General features: G+C 43.4%; 1 protein-coding gene across 1 annotated transcript; it reads left to right on the top strand.

Annotated features, from left to right (window-relative positions):
- The first annotated feature begins 8,390 nt into the window (after positions 1 to 8,390).
- Positions 8,391 to 10,817, top strand: LOC130725072 (uncharacterized). The gene is made up of 3 exons (XM_057576329.1): positions 8,391 to 8,969; positions 9,249 to 10,064; positions 10,545 to 10,817. Exons 1-3 carry the CDS (start codon positions 8,391 to 8,393, stop codon positions 10,815 to 10,817), a joined length of 1,668 nt encoding a protein of 555 aa, XP_057432312.1.
- The last annotated feature ends 9,074 nt before the right edge of the window (positions 10,818 to 19,891 follow it).

The raw sequence follows: 19,891 nt of genomic DNA, 5'->3' as shown, positions 1-19,891 counted from the left end.
GAAAAAAATCATGAGAAACTAATCATATAAGAGGAGGACTCAATTTACTCCATGAGTAAGTCCAAATTGCAGCAGCTAGGTCCTTTACTAACAATTTCGACCACTTGTAGATACCTGTGTTTTAAGGGGTTAATCAATGGCCAAACAAAACGTATAATATAGGGGGTTAATCAGTTCTGAAAGAAAGCACTGCCATGATTTTTTGGGTACCAATAATTACAATTTCTCATTAATCCCTTTAAAGTAAATTCCCCGTCCAAGAGGAATCAAATCCAAAAAGTGTTAAACAGTAAATCTAGAGTAATGCATTCAAGTACTTGATAAGCAAAATGAAGTTGTATTAAACTCTAGCAAAGTGCTTTCTTTGTTACATGTTATTGAAGGATAAAACACATAATGTCATATCCCACAACACAAATGTTCAATACCAGAACACAAGAAATACCGCAATCACTATGAACATTGAACACAACATATAGAAGGGACAAAAATATAGAGCATTAAGGCACAAAACTTGGTAATGATTTGATTGCTGGCAACTTCACATTATTCAGGTATGAATCCAATATAATAAAAATTTATGTAAAATAGTCCTTATAAATCTACCCCTCTATGTTACACTGTTATCTTCTAGATTGAGGATTCTTTTACATTCTTCTCAGTATCTATCAAGGATCCAAATTAAACATGAAGAATCAATATACTACAATTCAAAAAAAGCAAAGGGTAACTAATAACATTTGTACAATTGCCAAGTAGAGGAGGAGGGAGAAGAATCATTGATAACTTTTCCTTTCTCTGTTTATCTTCAGCCCAAAATACCTGCCAAAATAACATAACATGGCTTAATCGGTATGCATTATTTTGCTTAAAACATAATCATTATACTGAAAGTGAAGTGAGACTGTTAGGGTAATCATTAACAAGACAAGCTAAACTCACCTTCCAAGCATCATGATGGTGGCCTGAGGATTAGTTCCTGGCGAAACACTAAACACTGAACCATCCACAACCCGAAGTGAATTAATTCCAATGACCCTAAGCTAAGGATCAACCATCCTGCCCACGACACATCCTCCGTGGTAATGCCATATGGTGCTCACCACCTGTATGAGAGAATACTCCAGTGGAAGTGAAAGGAGAATAGTGATTCCATGAGCCACCGGAATCCTCATGAAGAAAGGTAAGGCCTTGGACCAATCCTAGTGAGAAGAAGGAGTTGATGACTACCAATCGCACCAGCAGAAAGAATCACCTCACCATGTTCCCGCAAAATCGCGTGGTGATACCACCTTAATTCGTCATGGGAATAATAGGGTGAAATTGTGAGGGAATCGAAGGTACCTTTCCAATGCCGGAAGCATTGAAGAAATAAGCGAGTAGTAGCGAGTGCCACTGTTGGTGTCGGTGGAAGGGCTCCCCGGCCGGCGAAGTAGATCGAGGATGTTGCTTCAAGCCAGAAAAATTCGTCATGTTCCTGCCCGTGCATTGGAGATCACGTGAGGGAAATCATAGATGAATATTCTCCTTTAGATTTTAAAATAATAAAAGGCTAAGATTGGGAGTAGCTTTAGGGACTTACTCCTAGAGTAAATGGAGCCCCCTCTTAAATAAAGGATAAAAACAAACCTTTATAAATAAAAATGATAAAAGAATTTCACAAAAATGAAAATATTTATGAAAAAATAATAATAAATATAAATATTATAAGTACTTTGTTACAACCACTATGATCGGCATCCATTAGTTACAACAACTTGTCCTAGTAAATTGCTCTTATAAAAAATTTACATTTTTTACTACCCTTCAATAAATATAAATATTGAAGAATTGGAAATGCTTGGCCAAAGACTCCAGTTTAGAAGCATACTCAGTCCATTGACGAAACGCTTACACATGTAGCGCTCATCAACATGATCGTTGAAGAATTGGAAATGCTTGGCCAAAGACTCCAGTTTAGAAGCATACTCAGGTATAGACATGCTTCCTTGACGAAGTGTCAGAAATTGTGCCTCTCGCTCATCCCGAGCACTAGTTGGAAAATACTTTTCCAGGAATGCAGTTCGAAAGGAATTCCAGTTAATCTCCTCGTTATTGGCTTCCATAATTCCCCTGGTGCCTCTCCACCAGTACTCAGCATCACCAAGTAGCAGATAAGTAGCCATGCCAACCTTGGCACCTTCAGCAGTCTGCAGTACACCGAAAATCTTCTCAATCTCTTGGATCCAAAGATTCGCTTTATCAGGATCAGTTCCACCGTACCCGAGAACTTAGGAGGATCTTGTCTCCTGAAATCATTTAATCCCTTATTCTGATCCAGAGTTATTTCCCTCTGACGCTGATGCTGATTACGTGCTTCCTCAGCCGCACGTCTCAAAGCATTTTCATTTGCTTGGGCAGTCACAACTTGGGCCATAGTGGCCATCATCTCCGCTAGTTGGTTAGTGTTCACCATGTTCTGTTAAGTCAAACAAACAGTTAGTACTCATCATAAGATAGCATCTAACATAACTATACAATATGATTAAGCAATAACTTCAATCAATTCTAAGCGAAAAATCGCTTGCAGACAATCAATTTTTACTCTTTGCAGAGTCACACAACCTAGCACAGAAGACCTATTCCCCAAAGACTCCCGAAAGACTCGACAAGCTCTGATACCACAATGTAACACCCCGATTTCGGTGGCGTCACTTTAGTAACTCAAGAATAAAATAAAGCGGAAAAGCAGGTATTTTTTTTTCGTTTTGTTTAAATAAAAAGACTTGTCGATGTAAAGACTCATCCCAATCGCGATTAACAGCGGTTAATATACAATACAAGCACACCCTTGCTGTAACTAAAAACATCGTCACGAGTGTCCTCAAGTGATAGAAAGTAACATCAAGTAACTAAAAGTATTGCCCAACGGAAAACAAGTGCGACTCATAAATAGAGTCATAAGTTTTATAAATACAGTCCTCCGAAGAGTAAGTCAGCCCAAAACGGCTTCCAAAAAAAAACTTCTACGTCCGACAAACTCCCTGTGATCCTCATGGAAGAGAACCACACAAAAAGCTAATAGTCGGGGACCTACCCTGTTCCAAAATAAGAAATGACAATCAGAGCTATGACAACGACACCCGATGTACTACACCCCTAACATCGACCCTCATCGGATCCTGCATGAAGTCCGGGTCCACGTCAGAGGCTCAGTAGTAGTCATTTCGCTCCGGGTCCTCCCCGAACGACGAACCATCTCGAATCGGCTGTTGAACGTCTGGCAGAAGGCCGACCGCCCAAACACAAACATGAACACAAAGCCAAGGCGCGAGGGTCAACTCACAGAATATAATAGATAATACAAGCAACATGTGAAGAATAAGGGGGTATATATATATATATATGTTGTATATATACGTATAACTTATGTATTGCCTACCCTAAGGTATATACATAACATATTTATCAACATCAAATCATCAAGATATATAACGATGTTTATCATCATCAAATCACAAATAACAATTGGATCTCCAACCCATCAACAAATATAGTTAGGTGCATGGCGTGCCAATGCAATGTCATGCTCAAAATATGATCCGGATAAAATGTCACCATCTCGATGGATGGGACGAGCCAAGCATCTCGCTCCGCTAAAGCATCTCGCTTTTATGAAGCATCTCGCTCCTGTGAAGCAGCACGCTCCTGTGAAGCATCTCGCTCCAATGAAGTCCGATCTGAGATCGTCCTTCGGAAAGCAGCACACTTTCCAAGAAATGTATGCATGAATGCAATATGGTTAGCCAAACAACGAAACGTCCTCACCAAGGTACGTTTGTCTAGCTAGAGTACATTGTCTCTACAATACCCTAAGGTAAACAAGGAAGTGCTAGTCGCACTTGGTAACTTTCCTAGTCACTTTGGCTCACCGTCTCGATGGCCAACCAAACTGCTCCACGAGCAAAAGAATGCAGCTCGCACTCAGTGACCTTTCAACTTACCATGGCTCACCATCTCGATGGCCAAACAAACTGCTCAACGAGCAAAAGAATGCAGCTCGCACTCAGTGACCTTTCAAGTTACCCTGGCTCACCATCTCGATGGCCAAACAACTCATCAACAATTAGAGAGAATGCTGCTCGCATTCTGTGACTTCTCGTCACAACAGCTCATCCTCTTGAAGACTGAACCAAATGCTCAAGGAGCAAGGAGTGTCATCCGCACTCAGTGACTGTCCCAGTCACAACACTAGGATCGCCGACACTTCCCGTTTTCAAACTCATCTCAGATCCTAAGTCTTTTCCAAGAAATTGTTATTACTATTTGAATATGTTCTACCTTTGGTTAATGCATTATGAATTTCATTTATGAAGTCAAGTTTCGTTTCTCTTTTATTCCAAAACTCTATAAGTAAGAAGATCCCAATAAACCCAAGTAATTCCCCGGGAAGGTCTCGATCCTAAAATGACTATGGCTTAGACCTCCGGTCAAAGCCTGCCTAACATTTCCCAAACCTCATCATTAGCATGGCATAACATCACGTTTTCCCACACTCCGAAATCATATAATCATGTACTATCTCAAGTCAGTACAATTCAATAGAGCATATGCAGGACATCGTAAACTCAACAGAAATAATGACATATAGCTTAGTTCAATAACAATATCAATATAACAATAATTCAGTGCGGAAATCATAAGACGGAAACCAGTAAACGGCCGAAGCCTCTCAGAAAACGGAGACACACGTCTCATATAGGTTCACTCGGCCGAAGCCTCCAGAAAACATTTTCCAGTTCAAAGCGATAAACAACATTCAATGCAATCTTCAATATCAAGCAGTATTCAAGTCGAAGTTATCGACGCCTACAATACAAATAGCTAGTAAGTAAGTTGCCCTCACCTCGAGTTGTTCCAGTCTCGCGGTGCAGGTCTCCCTCACAAGCTTGCTCAGTCAATCCCAAAGTTTCCACAATTGAACCTTTGAGCAAACAAAGCAATAATGAATCAACACAAGTCGATACAGTCGAAACAATCATAACTAATGTTCGACAAAGCTCAAGAAGCTTCAGAGTACAACATCTAGGCACGTATGAAAGGGCTTTCCCCGAATGGATGAGTTTTGACTCGATTCAAGTTTTGTACAAAAACACTTTATTCGCTAAAACGTGCATAACTCGAGCTACAGAACTCGGAATGACACGAAACCGGCGCCAAAATTTCGACAATTGAAAGAGCTACACAATGGCTCAGGTCATAGAGACCCAAAAATTATTTTTGGACACGGTACCCAAGCAAATAGGTTTCGGCCACTATGGAAAATATTCGAACTTTTTCTTCGATCTAAATCAATTCCTAGGTATTCTTAGGCGATATCTAGGCCAGGGAGACTCTCAGAAAAATTATCGGGTCGAAAACTGTCGCAGGGGTATTTTGGTCAATATTTTTAGCTCGGAAACTCAAAATCAGAATTTCGAAAAACAAATTAGATGGGGTCGATCCTAGGCGGCAATTCGGCGAGATTCAGCAGAAAACAACCGGATATTCATGCTCTAGAGCACGTAGGCAATAAGTTTAGACACTGAAATCAAGTTATTTGGACAGTTTTACAAAAAGCTCAAAACTTTGAGCACAGAAAGACATAGAGAAAAGCGACGGAATTGACGATCAGAAGTAAGGAATTGCATTAGTACCTCGAGGTCTACGCGTAGCAACGAACGGAACGACGATCGGTCAAGAATTGGCAAAAAGATTTTCTCCTCCTCCTTCTCTTGAAACCCACGGCCGTGTGTGTGTTTGTGATGTTTTGTTTTTTTGTTTTTTTTTTATTTTCAAGCTATTTATAGGTTTTGGAAAACGCGGAAAAATGAAAATTTCGCGATTCCGATTTTTCCTACTGATTCCAACGTATTTTAGACACGATAATCTTCCCGCTGAATCTTCTAATTCTTCAAAGAAATATCAGTATGATTTTTGGTTTTCGAGGCTTGTTTTTAATGTTTACCGGCTTAGAATGCACTTTATGGTTTTGACCTCGGATGCAGAAACTTCCTTCTGAAGAAAGATTTGGAACGTCGATTAGAGTGGGCGTACGCGGATGAAATCTTTATTTGAAGCTCCAAACAGAAAAAGTCTTCATCGTCCGTTGATTTTAGGTTTCTTGAACTATCAGGGTTTTAGTTTCGGCAAACTTCCGAGTATTGGAATTTGACGTTCGTACATTCTAGGGTTTCGTATCGAAACGCTTGTCTATAGACGAATAAGAGAAGTTCTAACATTTCTCTGAAGATTTTTGGAATTATTTTCCATCGTGTCTTAAAGAGTAAATTAGCTATTTATTAGCGTTTTTGACCTAGGTTTAAGCGAATACTAATCGTGGTATAACTTTTATCGACTTTGATACCATCCTTAGCTTTCCCCTGAACTTTTTCCTTCACAAATTTATTCCATCCAATAAACACTTGTTCAGGTTTTCCTTCACGTTACATCAAATTAATCGTGAAAAGGAAGTTTTTTTTTTCGGTTTATTCCAAACTTTAAAACTTTGGGTCTCACAGGTAGATTTCTATTCTCGGACTACGTGGATCGTGATTCAGAGGAGTGAAACTCGTTTTTCTGAGCGATTTTCTGAAGTTTTCTTCGTGGACAATGATTGGGAGGAGAGATTCCTTGATTCTGAGTTTTGAAGATCTTTCGTTGATGCACCTAGATAAACCAGTGGAGCTCAACGGCGGAGCATCGACTATCACGTGTAGAGAGGTTGGAGCGAGCACACGATCCGCCGCAATGACACGATGAGCAAGCAAGGTCTTTGGCTTCCTTCTCGAGGGACAAAGGAGGTGCGCAACTTCAACCTCAAGAACCGAGTGATGGAGCGGGTTGGCGATGGCTGATTCGCGACGTCATTAATCGCCTAGAACGACATGATGCGGGAACGAACATAACAGGCACAGCGAGATTCCATACAACGACTGGAGTCTCCTTTCTCTCAAGGACAGGTAGAAGCAGAATGGTGTGCCTATCACCGAATCTCAGGACACGATACTGGAAAGTGTCGAGCTCTACAACGTGCGGTGGTAAAGCTGATTGTGGCAGGGAAATCAGCCACGACGCGGGGCAATGTGTTTTCGATGGCCAAAGAAGTTGGCACAATTTCTAGAGGTTTCGGCAGAGGAGGGACCACTAGTGCAGCACGGAAGCGATACGTTAGAGCGGTGAATGCAGTTACAGAGATTCCTTTCGGTTTTCAACATCCAGATATCACGTTTTCTTCTGCTGATCTCTTCGGAATAAAGCCGCATTTAGATTATCCGATCGTGATCTCCCTCCGTGTTAATCAGCTCACCGTGCAGCGAGTGCTTCTAGACCAGGGAAGTTCGGCGGACATCATTTACGGCGGAGCGTTTGCTCCTTATGAGGGAACTCTGGTTGGATTCGCGGGCGAGCAAGTATGGGTAAAGGGCGCCCTCAACCTTGACACCACGTTTGGCGAGGAAGAAAACGCTAGGACGCTCAGCGTTAAATATCTAATCCTTGAGACGGAGGGGTCATACAACATGATCATCGAGCGAAACACCTTAAACCGTTTGTGCGCCGTGATCTCAACAGCCCACCTGGCGGTGAAGAATCTGCTGTCGAATGGGCATATTGGGGGAATTGTTGTGGATCAAAGGATCGCAAGGGAATGCTACTATAATGTTGTGGATCGGTATGGGAAGAAGAGCGCTTCAGTCGGGCACCGTTGCAGCGAAGTTGAGACGCCAGAAGAAAGTTTGGACCCGAGGGGCGAGGGACGTGTTAACAGGCCCACACCAATAGAAGAAACCAAAGAGCTGAAGTTCGGCGAGAAGATACTCAAGATAGGAACCAAGCTAAGTGAGGACCAAGAACAAAGGCTATCAAAGTTGTTAGGCGACAATTAAGATCTTTTCGCCTGGAGTCACAAGGACATGCCAGGTATAGACCCAAACTTCATCTGCCACAGGCTGGCATTGAATCCAGGGGCTAAGCCTATAACCCTAACTCGCCGGAGAATGGGAAACGAAAAAGAGAAGGCCATCCAGCAAGAGGTAAACAAGTTGCTAGTAGCGGACTTCATACGGGAAATAAAGTACCCTACCTGGTTGGCAAATGTGGTGATGGTCAAGAAGGCGAACGGGAAGTGGCGAATGTGTGTGGATTATACAGACTTGAACAAGGAATGCCCAAAGGATTCCTATCCCTTGCCGAGCATAGATAAGCTGGTAGACGGAGCTTCAGGGAATGAACTTCTGAGTTTAATGGATGCTTATTCAGGATATCACCAAATCAAGATGCATCCGTCGGACGAAGACAAAACAGCTTTTATGACCGCAAGGGTAAACTACTGTTACCAGACTATGCCTTTCGGATTAAAGAATGCGGGGGCGATGTATCAGCGGTTGATGGATAGGGTGTTTGAAGGACAGGTAGGAAGGAACATGGAGGTATACGTTGACGATATGATCGTTAAATCGGTTTTGGGATCGAACCATCATGAGGATTTGATGGAGGCCTTCGGTAGGATTCGGAAGCATAACATGAGGCTTAATCCAGAAAAATGTTCTTTCGGCATACGGGGTGGGAAGTTTTTAGGCTTCATGATTACATCCAGAGGAATCGAAATTAATCCGGATAAGTGTAAGGCAATCCAGGAGATGAAAAGCCCAAGCAATGTGAAGGAGGTGCAGAGACTAACCAGGCGGATCGCGGCCTTATCTCGTTTTCTCCCTCACTCGGGCGACAATTTAGCCCAATTCTTCAAATGCCTCAAGAAGAATGCGGCATTTGAGTGGAATTCAGAGTGCGAGGAGGCCTTCACCCGCCTCAAGGAGATGTTGTCCGCCCCACCAGTCCTTTCGAAACCTGTCCGAGGCTTTCCTTTGCATTTGTACATCTCTGTCGGTGATCACGCAATAAGCTCGGTGATCCTTCAGGAGGTAGATGGAGAGCAAAAGATAGTTTATTTCGTAAGCCATACACTTCAGGGGGCGGAGGTCAGGTGTCAGAAGATAGAAAAAGCGGCGCTCGCTGTCCTCGTCACCGCCAGACGCCTACGACCGTATTTTCAAAGCTTTCAAGTAAAAATAAGAACTGACCTTCCTTTGAGACAGGTGTTGCAGAAGCCAGACTTGTCAAGAAGGCTCGTCGCGTGGTCAGTAGAGTTGTCAGAATATGGATTTTAGTACGACAAAAGGGGGAAGGTCGGTGCACAGACCTTAGCGGATTTTGTGGTGGAATTGAAGCAGGAAAAAAGGGAAAAAGTGAGCACGCAATGGATATTGTTTGTCGATGGGTCGTCGAACGACAACGGAAGAGGGGCTGGGGTCACGCTGCAGGGGCCCGGGGAGTTGGCGTTGGAACAGTCCCTCAGATTCCAGTTCAAAACCAGCAATAACCAAGCAGAATACGAGGCTCTTATTGCGGGCTTAAAACTGGCAATTGAGGTGCAAATCGACAGTCTGCTAGTAAGAACGGACTCGCTGCTAGTGGCAAGCCAAGTCAACGGGGAGTTTCAGGTAAAGGAGCCGGCCTTGATAAAGTATGTGGAGCGCGTGCGGTTGCACATGGGTTGTATGCAACAGGTGGTAGTTGAATTCGTGCTGAGGGCACAAAATCAAAGGGCGGACGCCCTAGCGAAGCTAGCAAGCACTAAGAAGCCTGGCAACAACCGGAGTGTGATTCAAGAGACGCTCGCCAATCCCAGCATAGAGGGGGATTTGGTGGCTTCGGTTGATCGCCAGGAAACTTGGATGAACCTCATCATCGATATTCTGGCGGGAGAACCAAGTGACGTTGTAAAATACTCAAAGGCGCAAAGGAGGGAGGCGGCGCACTACACGCTACTCGACGGGATACTCTTTCAGCGGGGATTTATTTCACCCCTCCTAAGATGTCTTCCACCTGAGAAATACGAGGCTGTTATGACGGAGGTTCATGAGGGAGTTTGTGCAAGCCACATTGGAGAAAGGTCGCTGGCGAGCAAAGTCCTCAGAGCGGGATTCTATTGGCCTACGATAAGGAAGGACTGTGCAGAGTTTGTGAGGAAATGTGAGAAGTGCCAAGTATTTGCAGACCTACCTAGAGCTCCGCCGGAGCAATTAGTCACAATCAGTTCCCCATGGCCCTTCGCCATGTGGGGAGTCGACCTCGTCGGGCCCTTCCCCACCGCTAGGTCGCAAATGAAGTTCATCCTTGTGGCGGTGGACTACTTCACCAAATGGGTGGAAGCTGAGCCTCTGGCGAGCATTACGGCGGCCAAAATCATAAGTTTTTACTGGAAGAGAATCGTCTGCCGGTTCGGAGTACCGAGAGCGATCGTCTCGGATAACGGGACGCAGTTTGCAAGTAATCAAACCAAGGAGATCTGCGAAGAGATGGGCATTCAGAGGAGATTTTCTTCGGTGGAACATCCGCAGACAAATGGGCAGGCAGAATCGACGAACAAAGTCATCTTGCGAGGTTTGAAACTCCGACTCTCGGAGGCCAAGGAGGCTTGGTTAGACAAACTTCCAATTTTAATTTGGTCGTATAACACAACGCAGCACTCAACTACAGGGGAAACTCCTCTCAGAATGACTTACGAGGCGGACGCCATGCTCCCCGTAGAGATAGACAACAGTTCGTGGCGAACGAAACCGAAGTTCGAGGGCGAAAATTCTTCAAACATGGTAGAACTAGACTTGCTGTCGGAGACACACAACGAGGCCCACCTCAGGGAGGCTGCGATGAAGCAGCGAGTTGCGGCCAAGTATGACACAAAGTTAAAACCAAGGGAGATGCAGGTAGGGGATTTGGTGCTTATAAAGCGAACATGAGTCACCGAAAATAAACTGAGCCCAATCTAGGAAGGGCCTTACAGGATCTTAAAAGCTTTGGGAAGAGGAGCCTATCACCTGGAAAGCTTGGATGGCAAACGGGGTCCACGATCCTGGAACGCAGTGAAACTAAAGTACTATTACAGCTGATAAGGCAAGAAGGAGCTGGATCTGATGCAGAGACAGGCAGTGCGCCTCACGTAGTCTGCGGAGTTAAAGACGAGACAAAGAAACATTCTTTTGTACTTACCCCAGGAAGTTATTGGCCAAAAGCGCCAAAAAATGGTAAAAACAAAGACACGTTCTTGTTCTCCATCTCGGGAGTTTGTTGACTATCACGTCTGATTGAAAATACAAAAATTGTATCCAGCAATTTCAATCACACTGAATTGCGGCGAGAGCTTGGTGGGAAAAATTCCCTGAAGGTGGCAATCCCAACACGACCTTGATGTCTGGGATTGCTCCGGAAAATATGGGCGAGCATTTTTCAACTAGGCTCAAAAGTCTCGGGTAAACCCATATGGCCATTGGGCACTGAGCAATTGTAAGTCCCAGCCTAATAAGGTTGGCGGGGCCACACCTAATCTTACGGGAAATATGTGTGTGAATGAAAGCCTCGGTTCAAAAACCGAGCGACGAGTCCTAGTTGAACCCAACACACCATAAATGTCGTCAGACGTAATTCATAAATAAAGAAACTATGGAGGACGCGAGAGAGGAAATCAAAAAGCACTAAAATGTGTGAAAGAACTAATATAGTGAAAACTAAAATAGCTGGCTTAAACTAAAAACACGACGAGTAAAGCAAAAGAGTACTATCATTACAATAATCCAATATTAAAATAAGAAGTAAACATTGTTTTATCTGTCTCTTTATTTTTGCTCCACAGCGTCTCCAAGGTCAACATTAGCGACTCCAGGTGGATCTTCGACACCCTCCAGCCCGGCGGGTGTAATCTTCTCAAAAACTCCCAAGGGACCAAGGTTGATGTTAGGATGGAGATGTTTGACTTGGGCCTTGGCGATCAGGAAGCACGGATACGCTCATTCGCCACCGCGTGAGCAGCTTCGCCCCTTATCTTCTCCTCCAAGGCGAAGGTATGGGCGTCTTTATCGGCCAAGAGTTTGCGTTTCGACTCCAAATCGGAACGAGCGTCGGGAAGAGCTTTACCCCTGTCCGCCAAGTCTTGGCGCAACTTGGCGATTTCCTCATTCTTAGTCAAAAGGTCTCCCTTCTTAGAAGTAAGGGTAGCCTCCTGGGCACCAAGAGTTTTGCGGAGCTCTTCAAGTTGTTCCTCTTGCTTGTCTGCCGCAGCTTTCGCAAGCTTCACCTCAGCGAGTTTCTTCTGCATCTTCGTCGTCTTCTCCGTTTCCGAGGCCAACTGCTTGGACAACTTGGAGCAAGTTTCATTGATTTGGAGGTTGGACGAGCGCAGTTTCTCCACCTCCTGCCGGAGTCCAGCAATCCCGGTAAGGGGACGTGCTTCCCAAGCCACTTGGGCGAACAGACAACCAGCTCGGAGGAGGTTGGACACAGCTTCTTGGGCAACGTCTTGCGGGTTCTGGTTGGGCGTTTCCCTCAGTTTCTCGAGGAAGGGATGAGAAAGCAGGAAGGAGAAGGGATCAGAGCTTGATTGTAACACCCCGATTTCGGTGGTGTCACTTTAGTAACCAAAAGTAAACTTAATGCGGAAAAACGTGAATATATTTTTTTTTTCCGATTATAACTAAGACAAGACTGAAATAAATAAAACCCAAGTGCGAAAAGTAATAAAACTAATATACAATATATAAACAGCCCCCGTTGTAAGTAGCAACCTCGTCACGAGTGAACCTCCAGTGACGGGTAATAGAAGAGTAGCGCCCGTAGGCAAAAGTACAAACCAAAAGAAAAGGTTAAGTGTCCGCAACACTATCCCTCAAAATGAGAATAAGCTGGCCCATCGGCCTGAAACAAGACTTCCTAAGTCCAACCAACTCTCTGTGATTCCCGTAACGAAACCACACAAAAAGCTATAGGTGGGAAACTACCCTGTCCCGAATGAAACAAATGATGTTCAGAGCTAAGACTCTACTCCTACACTAATCCCATCTCGAGGAGCTCACACTAACACTCAATCCTACATGCTAGCGTGATCGTCGTCCGAATCTGAATCCAGAACGACTAAGTCTAGGTACATCCTCCGTCCTCCGCTCGCTATCGCGATGCGCTCCTGTTCCAGCATCCCAACTCTAGTTTCCCCCGAAGGGTGAACCGTCGTGAACTAGTCCGCCAAAGACATCTGACAAAGGGCGTTTGTTCGCCAAAGCACACACAGAAGACGCGAGGGTCAACTCCAAAGAATTATGTAAATAATAGCAAGGATAGATACAGATAATAGGATAGCCACTTAGGCTTTTAGCTAGGGATAACATCCTAGGGTTGCATATCTCATGATGAATATAAACGACGATAAATCACAGTTAACATGCCTCAAATAGAATTAACAAGTATCAAACACACTCATCACTAAGTCAGTATGCATGTTGCATGAAATGATATGCAGGTTAACCTAGTTAACCACATGCATTCCGGAAAGGGATGGACATCAAACGGATCAGCCCTAACACCAGCCACGGTGGAACCATTTCGGCCCGCGTGCCTCTTACACCACACAAAGGTAGCCAGATCAGCAGTAAACCCGTAGGTCTGCCATTTCGGTCTGCTACAAGAGACGTCTACAAACGCTCTACCACGGCATTCCGGGTCTTATGACCATTTTGAAAACGGACGAGGTCCAGAGTACGTCCTGTGTTAATACCTCATTAATGTTGCAAGAATGCAAGATGATTAGTCAATCAACGTCTCCGATCTCACTCGACACGTCGCCACGTGTTCTAGCTAAATTAATGTCTCTAAAAGCTTACCCTAAGGTAAAGTCGATTCTGCGACAAAAGACACACTTCACAACAACCATAGCTGCTCCAACAGCACAACAACAAACGCTGCTCCAACAGCACAACAAACAAACGCTGCTCCAACAGCACAACAAACAAACGCTGCTCCAACAGCACAACAACAAACGCTGCTCCAACAGCACGACAAACAAACGCTGCTCCAACAGCACAACAAACAAACGCTACACTTGGATCCGACGACACTCCTCGTTTTTCCAAAACTATGATTTGACTTCCAATGCCTTCCTTCGAGGTTATTATCATTACTTAAAGATTTTGAGGTTATTTAAGGTCTTATGAATTTTCTTTATAAAATAGATTCCATTTTGTCTTATCGCAAGTCTTATACATTTTCAGGATCTCCCAATCCCAAGTCGCTTCCAGAGGATGTCTCGATCCACTAAACAAAATTAAGGCCCGAACCTCGTTCGTCCTATCAAACTTTCTCAAAACTCTCAAAATAAAATCGGCATGACCTGCCCGCTATTCTCACCATTCAGAATCTCAGATTCCAGTACAGAGCATATTTAAATCATCACAATCAACAACATGTCATATATCAATAAATCGCATCATAAACACTTAGCACTTAGCATATAAAGCATGCACCACACATCCTAGATTACCCACATAGCACATAGCATGTAAGACAATCTCAAAAACATTCAGTAGATGAATCATCTACATTGTCAGCCGAAGCCTCAGAAAACATTTTCCAATCACACACAATCCAGTGCATAAACAGTAAACAATGTCGAAACATCGACCCTAGGCATTAACTAGAGATTCAGTGAGAAGCCCTCACCTGTAGATTCTCTAGGACGATCTCCTAACACTTGTTCACAATCAAAGGCTTGCTCCTCTGGGAATTCCTCAAAATCACCTTTAGAGCAAAACCACAGAAATACTATCAGAATCTATCGAAAACTAAGCTATCGATACTTACTAAGGTTACTCGAAGTAATCTATACTCTAAGGTACGATAATCTAGCGCGAAAAGACAAGTTTCCGGAAAAGGAAATTTCCTCCTCCCCCTTTAATAGGTTCGGCCACTTTAGGTAATTAGGAGACTCGATTTTTCTTCGATCAAACTTGGTTCCTATACTATCATTAGCCGTAACTAAGGGTATTCTGAACTCGGAAAAATTATCGGATCAAAAACTGTCGCAGGGGTATTTTGGTCATGATTTTTAACTTAGAAATTTCAAAACTGAAATCCCAAAAACCAAATTTTGCAGGGACATCACCAACGACGTTTATGACAACTAATCCTACTAGCACTAAGCTAAGGCGATAGTTTTCAGCCTAAAGGTTGAAGCTTTACTCCAAAAACTCCAAAAATGGGTATTTTAGGCTCAAATTGATTCCGGCGACATAACGGAAAATCTAACCCGGCAGAAGTGATCTTGGGCGCATAAGGAAGAGGTTTAGAATCAGAAATGAAAGATTCAGGATAGTTTTGCAAAAACCCATAAACTATCCGCTCAGAAAACTCTACAGAAAAGCTATGGAAAAAGCGATCAGAGGTAAGGATTAGCGACTATACCTCGAAGCCTTGAAGTAGCAACTAACGGATCAACGATCAAGCAAGCGATGAACAAAATTCTTCTTCCTTCTTCCTTGTTCTTGGCCGCGGGTTTGAGGAGAGAAAATGGAGGAAAATTTGAGTTTTTCTTCCTTTCTTTGCTATATATAAAGGTTGGAAATTCGCGGGAAAATGAAAGTTTCGCGAATCTGATTTTTCCGGCGTCATTCTCCGTGAATTCTAAGATAGGTTTTGGCGAAAGAATTCCAAAACTAAAATGAGGTCTCCTTATATTTTTGGCAACTAAAGCATAGTCGGTGTAAAACTATTTTACCCGATAAGTTGCTTTTTGCATCGAATGTCGGAATGGAAAACTTCCTTCTGAAGAAAGATTGAAATCATCAAGAGAAATGGGTGTACGCGTGTAGAATCTTCATTTGAAGCTCTGAATAGAAAAAGTCTTCATTGTCGAGAAATTCTAGGGTTTTGAAATACCAGGGATTCGGTTTCGGCAAACTTCCGATGATTGGAATCGGACGTTCGTAGATCCTAGAGTTTCGCCTCGAAACGATTGTGATATATGGAAAAAAAAAAGAGAAGTTCTAACATTTCTCTGAAGATTTTTGGAATTAACTTCCGTCGTGCCTAAAAGTGAAAATTAGCTATATACTAGGGTTTCTGACCTAGGCTTAAGCGTAAAACGATCGTGCTATAACTTTTATCGACTTCAATACGAACCTCAGACTTTTCCTGAACTTTCTCCTTCATACATTTATTTCATTTACTAAACTCTTGTTCAGGTTTCCCTTCGCCATGCATCAAACCTACTGGTGAATAAGAATTTATTCACTTGGTATAAACTGAAAAACTTGGGCCTTACATTACTACCCTCCAAAAAGAAAGTTCTGTCCTCGAAACTTAAGGGTTAGTAAAAAAAAAATTCTGAATATTGTCCCTTGGTCTTTTCCTCTAACTCCCATATAGCACCGTCTGTGTCTTTGTTCCAAATAACTTGCACTAAAGCACTCTGCTTTCCCTTCGATTGTTTCACTCTTCTAGTCCCAATGCTGATCGAAGGCGTCTCAAAAGACATATCGTCCTCTAACTCTCTGTTGTCCGGTTCGACCACTTGAATCGGTTCTCCGTTGGGAATATTATTTGTTGGCATTCGTGCAATCGCACAACCTTAACCACTTGCTCCTCTGCCCTTGTTCGTCCAAAATACTGATTAGGAACTCGGTACACCTCTATGTTCCGGATTGAATGCTCAACTTGAGTCTTACTACCTTGTGCATGACAAGACTCATTCTCCTTAATCATAAATTCATCAACCCCTCATAAGTTAATCATCCTCTTGATATCCAACAATCCATTATTGTCGTCTTTGTCCTCAAAACCTTCCTCACTCAAACCAGTTTACACTTACTGAAATCCCTAACGCTTCGCATCAATCGAGATTTATCCTCTAGAAGATCAAATCATAACTATACCTCAAGGGACTTAACTAGTCATTTCGTCATCCGATCCTCCAACCTTCTGAGGTTTAACTACTATCGTAACTGCTATCACCACTACATCCCTTACTCACACACGATTTCCAACTCCCCAAGTCAATCTTAATCATAGGATTCTTATTCAACTGAGCAAAATTCACTTGCTAACTCTATCAAGCATCACCGAAATCCATAACAAAGTTCCTTTCACTATTAGACTCTGAGTAGCTTGTCCAACTATGATAACTTCAAGTATTCATCTTAATACTAACACTTTCCTTCTTGTAACTTGATTACCATCTTGTCGATAAACTTCTTAATCTCCCAATCAAATTATGACAAACTTCAAGTCCTATACACTTATGACAAGAATTAATAGACTTAAAACCTAAACCTTTTCCAAGTTTGGATCTCTGATGCTCTGTAGCTCTCCAACATTTCCTAAAAGAATATTCATCTCTTACAACGACAACTCCTTCCCAAAGAAAATCAATTACTTAACACGAACTTTCCTCCCAAATCCGACTAATCCTCGATCAATTCAAATTCATCTTACACATCCTTCTATCAAAGTCCATATCCAGTTGTGATTCCGAAAATCACCCCCTCAATATTAAGTTGATGAGGTCTAATACATCGAAGGTGAAAATCTAGAAAAAGCCCACTGGAACAGTCAATGAGTTCCTATCATCCAGTGGTCGCAAATACCCTGACGTTAAATCTTCAATGATGTCGCTACGGAACTACACACCCTCGACATCATACGTATACTATCCATAATGAATCTCTATGAAATTCATTCTTCAGCTTCTAGCTTCCTTTTAAACGCATCGGTAGAAGACTACTTTCTAGGCTTAGCGTGTCATTCTAAACCTCGTATAACTTCTATAGCTAAAATACGAGTAACAGTAAAGTAAAGTCATAATAGGCGTAGTAACTATAAGGTCAAAGCGTAAACCATATACGTAAGATAGGTGTGTTTGCACACTCTACAAGGAAAAAGGAACATATTATACTAGAAAGAGAAAGAATGGTTAGAACGTTACCATCGTTCTTGCGCTCTCCTCTGACAAACCCCTCAGCTCTCTCACCGTCCATGGTGTAAACTCTTGCTTTAGCCGCAGGACGCTTTCCACGAGCAGTGTTCACGGTTGGCTCCGTCTTGGGTGCTCTGCACTGATCGGCAGTGTGCCCCATTTTGTTACAATTGTAGCATTTGGGCCTCGTGTCGGGACAAGCATTGGCATAGGGCCCCGGCTCCCCACATCTGAAACAGGTCGTCTCCTTCTTCATAGTCTGATCTCCGGAACCTCCAGCAGCACCCGTCACGGGTCTGTAAGATCCTGAAGTAAATCCTCTTCCAGCAAGACGCTGATATGGCCCCCTGCTCTGAAATTTCTCTCTGCTCTAAAAATTTTGAGAGCCCGATCTCATCGGCCCTCCAGTTCCAGCCCGGTTCATTCTCCGGTTCTTCGTCAGTTCCACTTCCGTGGCTTTCTCAACCAACGACTGGAATCGCATGATTCCCAGCGGCCTCACTGAGTCCTCAATATCAGGCCTCAGTCCATTTACAAAGCGCTTGCACATGTAGCGCTCATTAACATGATCATGAAAGAATTGAAAATGCTTCGCCAAAGATTCCAGCTTTGAAGCAAATTCCGGTACTGACATACCTCCTTGACGGAGTGTCAGGAATTGTGACTCCCGCTCATCTCGAGCACTTGTTGGAAAGTATTTCTCCAAGAACGCGGTTCGGAAAGAGTTCCAGTTGATCTCTTCATGGTTGTCTTCCATAATCCCCCTGGTGCCCCTCCACCAGTACTCAGCATCACCCAGCAGCAAGTAAGTTGCCATGCCAACCTTGGCACCCTCAACAGTTTGCAAAACACCGAAAATCTTCTCGACTTCCTGGATCCAAAGGTCCGCTTTGTCTGGGTCAGTACCACCAGGGAACTTTGGTGGGTTTTGCCTCCTGAAATCATTCAGGCCTTTGTTCTGGTCCAGAGTTACTTCCCTCTGGCGCTGATGCTGTTCACGTGCCTCCTCAGCAGCACGCCTCATAGCATTATCGTTCGCTTGTGCCGTCACAGCTTGGGCCATAGTGGCCATCATCTCCGCTAACTGGTTAGTGTTCACCATGTTCTGTTAAGTTAGACAAACAGTTAGTACTCATCATAAGATAGCATTTCCATAACTATACAATATGATTAAGCAATAACTTCAATCAATTCTAAGCGAAAAATCGCTAGCAGACAATCAATTTTCACTCTTTGCAGAGTCACACAACCTAGCACAGAAGACCTCTTCCCCAACAATTCCCGAAAGACTCGACCGTGCTCTGATACCACATTGTAACACCCCGATTTCGGTGGCGTCACTTTAGTAACCAAAAGTAAACTTAATGCGGAAAAACGTGAATATATTTTTTTTTTCCGATTATAACTAAGACAAGACTGAAATAAATAAAACCCAAGTGCGAAAAGTAATAAAACTAATATACAATATATAAACAGCCCCCGCTGTAAGTAGCAACCTCGTCACGAGTGAACCTCCAGTGACGGGTAATAGAAGAGTAGCGCCCGTAGGCAAAAGTACAAACCAAAAGAAAAGGTTAAGTGTCCGCAACACTATCCCTCAAAATGAGAATAAGCTGGCCCATCGGCCTGAAACAAGACTTCCTAAGTCCAACCAACTCTCTGTGATTCCCGTAACGAAACCACACAAAAAGCTATAGGTGGGAAACTACCCTGTCCCGAATGAAACAAATGATGTTCAGAGCTAAGACTCTACTCCTACACTAATCCCATCTCGAGGAGCTCACACTAACACTCAATCCTACATGCTAGCGTGATCGTCGTCCGAATCTGAATCCAGAACGACTAAGTCTAGGTACATCCTCCGTCCTCCGCTCGCTATCGCGATGCGCTCCTGTTCCAGCATCCCAACTCTAGTTTCCCCCGAAGGGTGAACCGTCGTGAACTAGTCCGCCGAAGACATCTGACAAAGGGCGTTTGTTCGCCAAAGCACACACAGAAGACGCGAGGGTCAACTCCAAAGAATTATGTAAATAATAGCAAGGATAGATACAGATAATAGGATAGCCACTTAGGCTTTTAGCT

Source organism: Lotus japonicus, chromosome 6, assembly GCF_012489685.1.
Source record: "Lotus japonicus ecotype B-129 chromosome 6, LjGifu_v1.2".
Classification (NCBI taxonomy): domain Eukaryota; kingdom Viridiplantae; phylum Streptophyta; class Magnoliopsida; order Fabales; family Fabaceae; genus Lotus; species Lotus japonicus.
The sequence above is the reverse complement of the archived record's forward strand: the minus strand, read 5'-3'. Positions and strand labels throughout refer to the sequence as shown.

Bases quoted from the DNA above. Each gene is read 5' to 3' on its own strand.
- LOC130725072 (XM_057576329.1), top strand. From the start codon at position 8,391: ATGTATCAGCGGTTGATGGATAGGGTGTTTGAAGGACAGGTAGGAAGG. The intron at 8,970-9,248 runs GTAAGCCATACA...GAATTGAAGCAG, and splicing joins AGCAAAAGATAGTTTATTTC to GAAAAAAGGGAAAAAGTGAG. The intron at 10,065-10,544 runs GTATTTGCAGAC...AACACAACGCAG, and splicing joins GGAAATGTGAGAAGTGCCAA to CACTCAACTACAGGGGAAAC.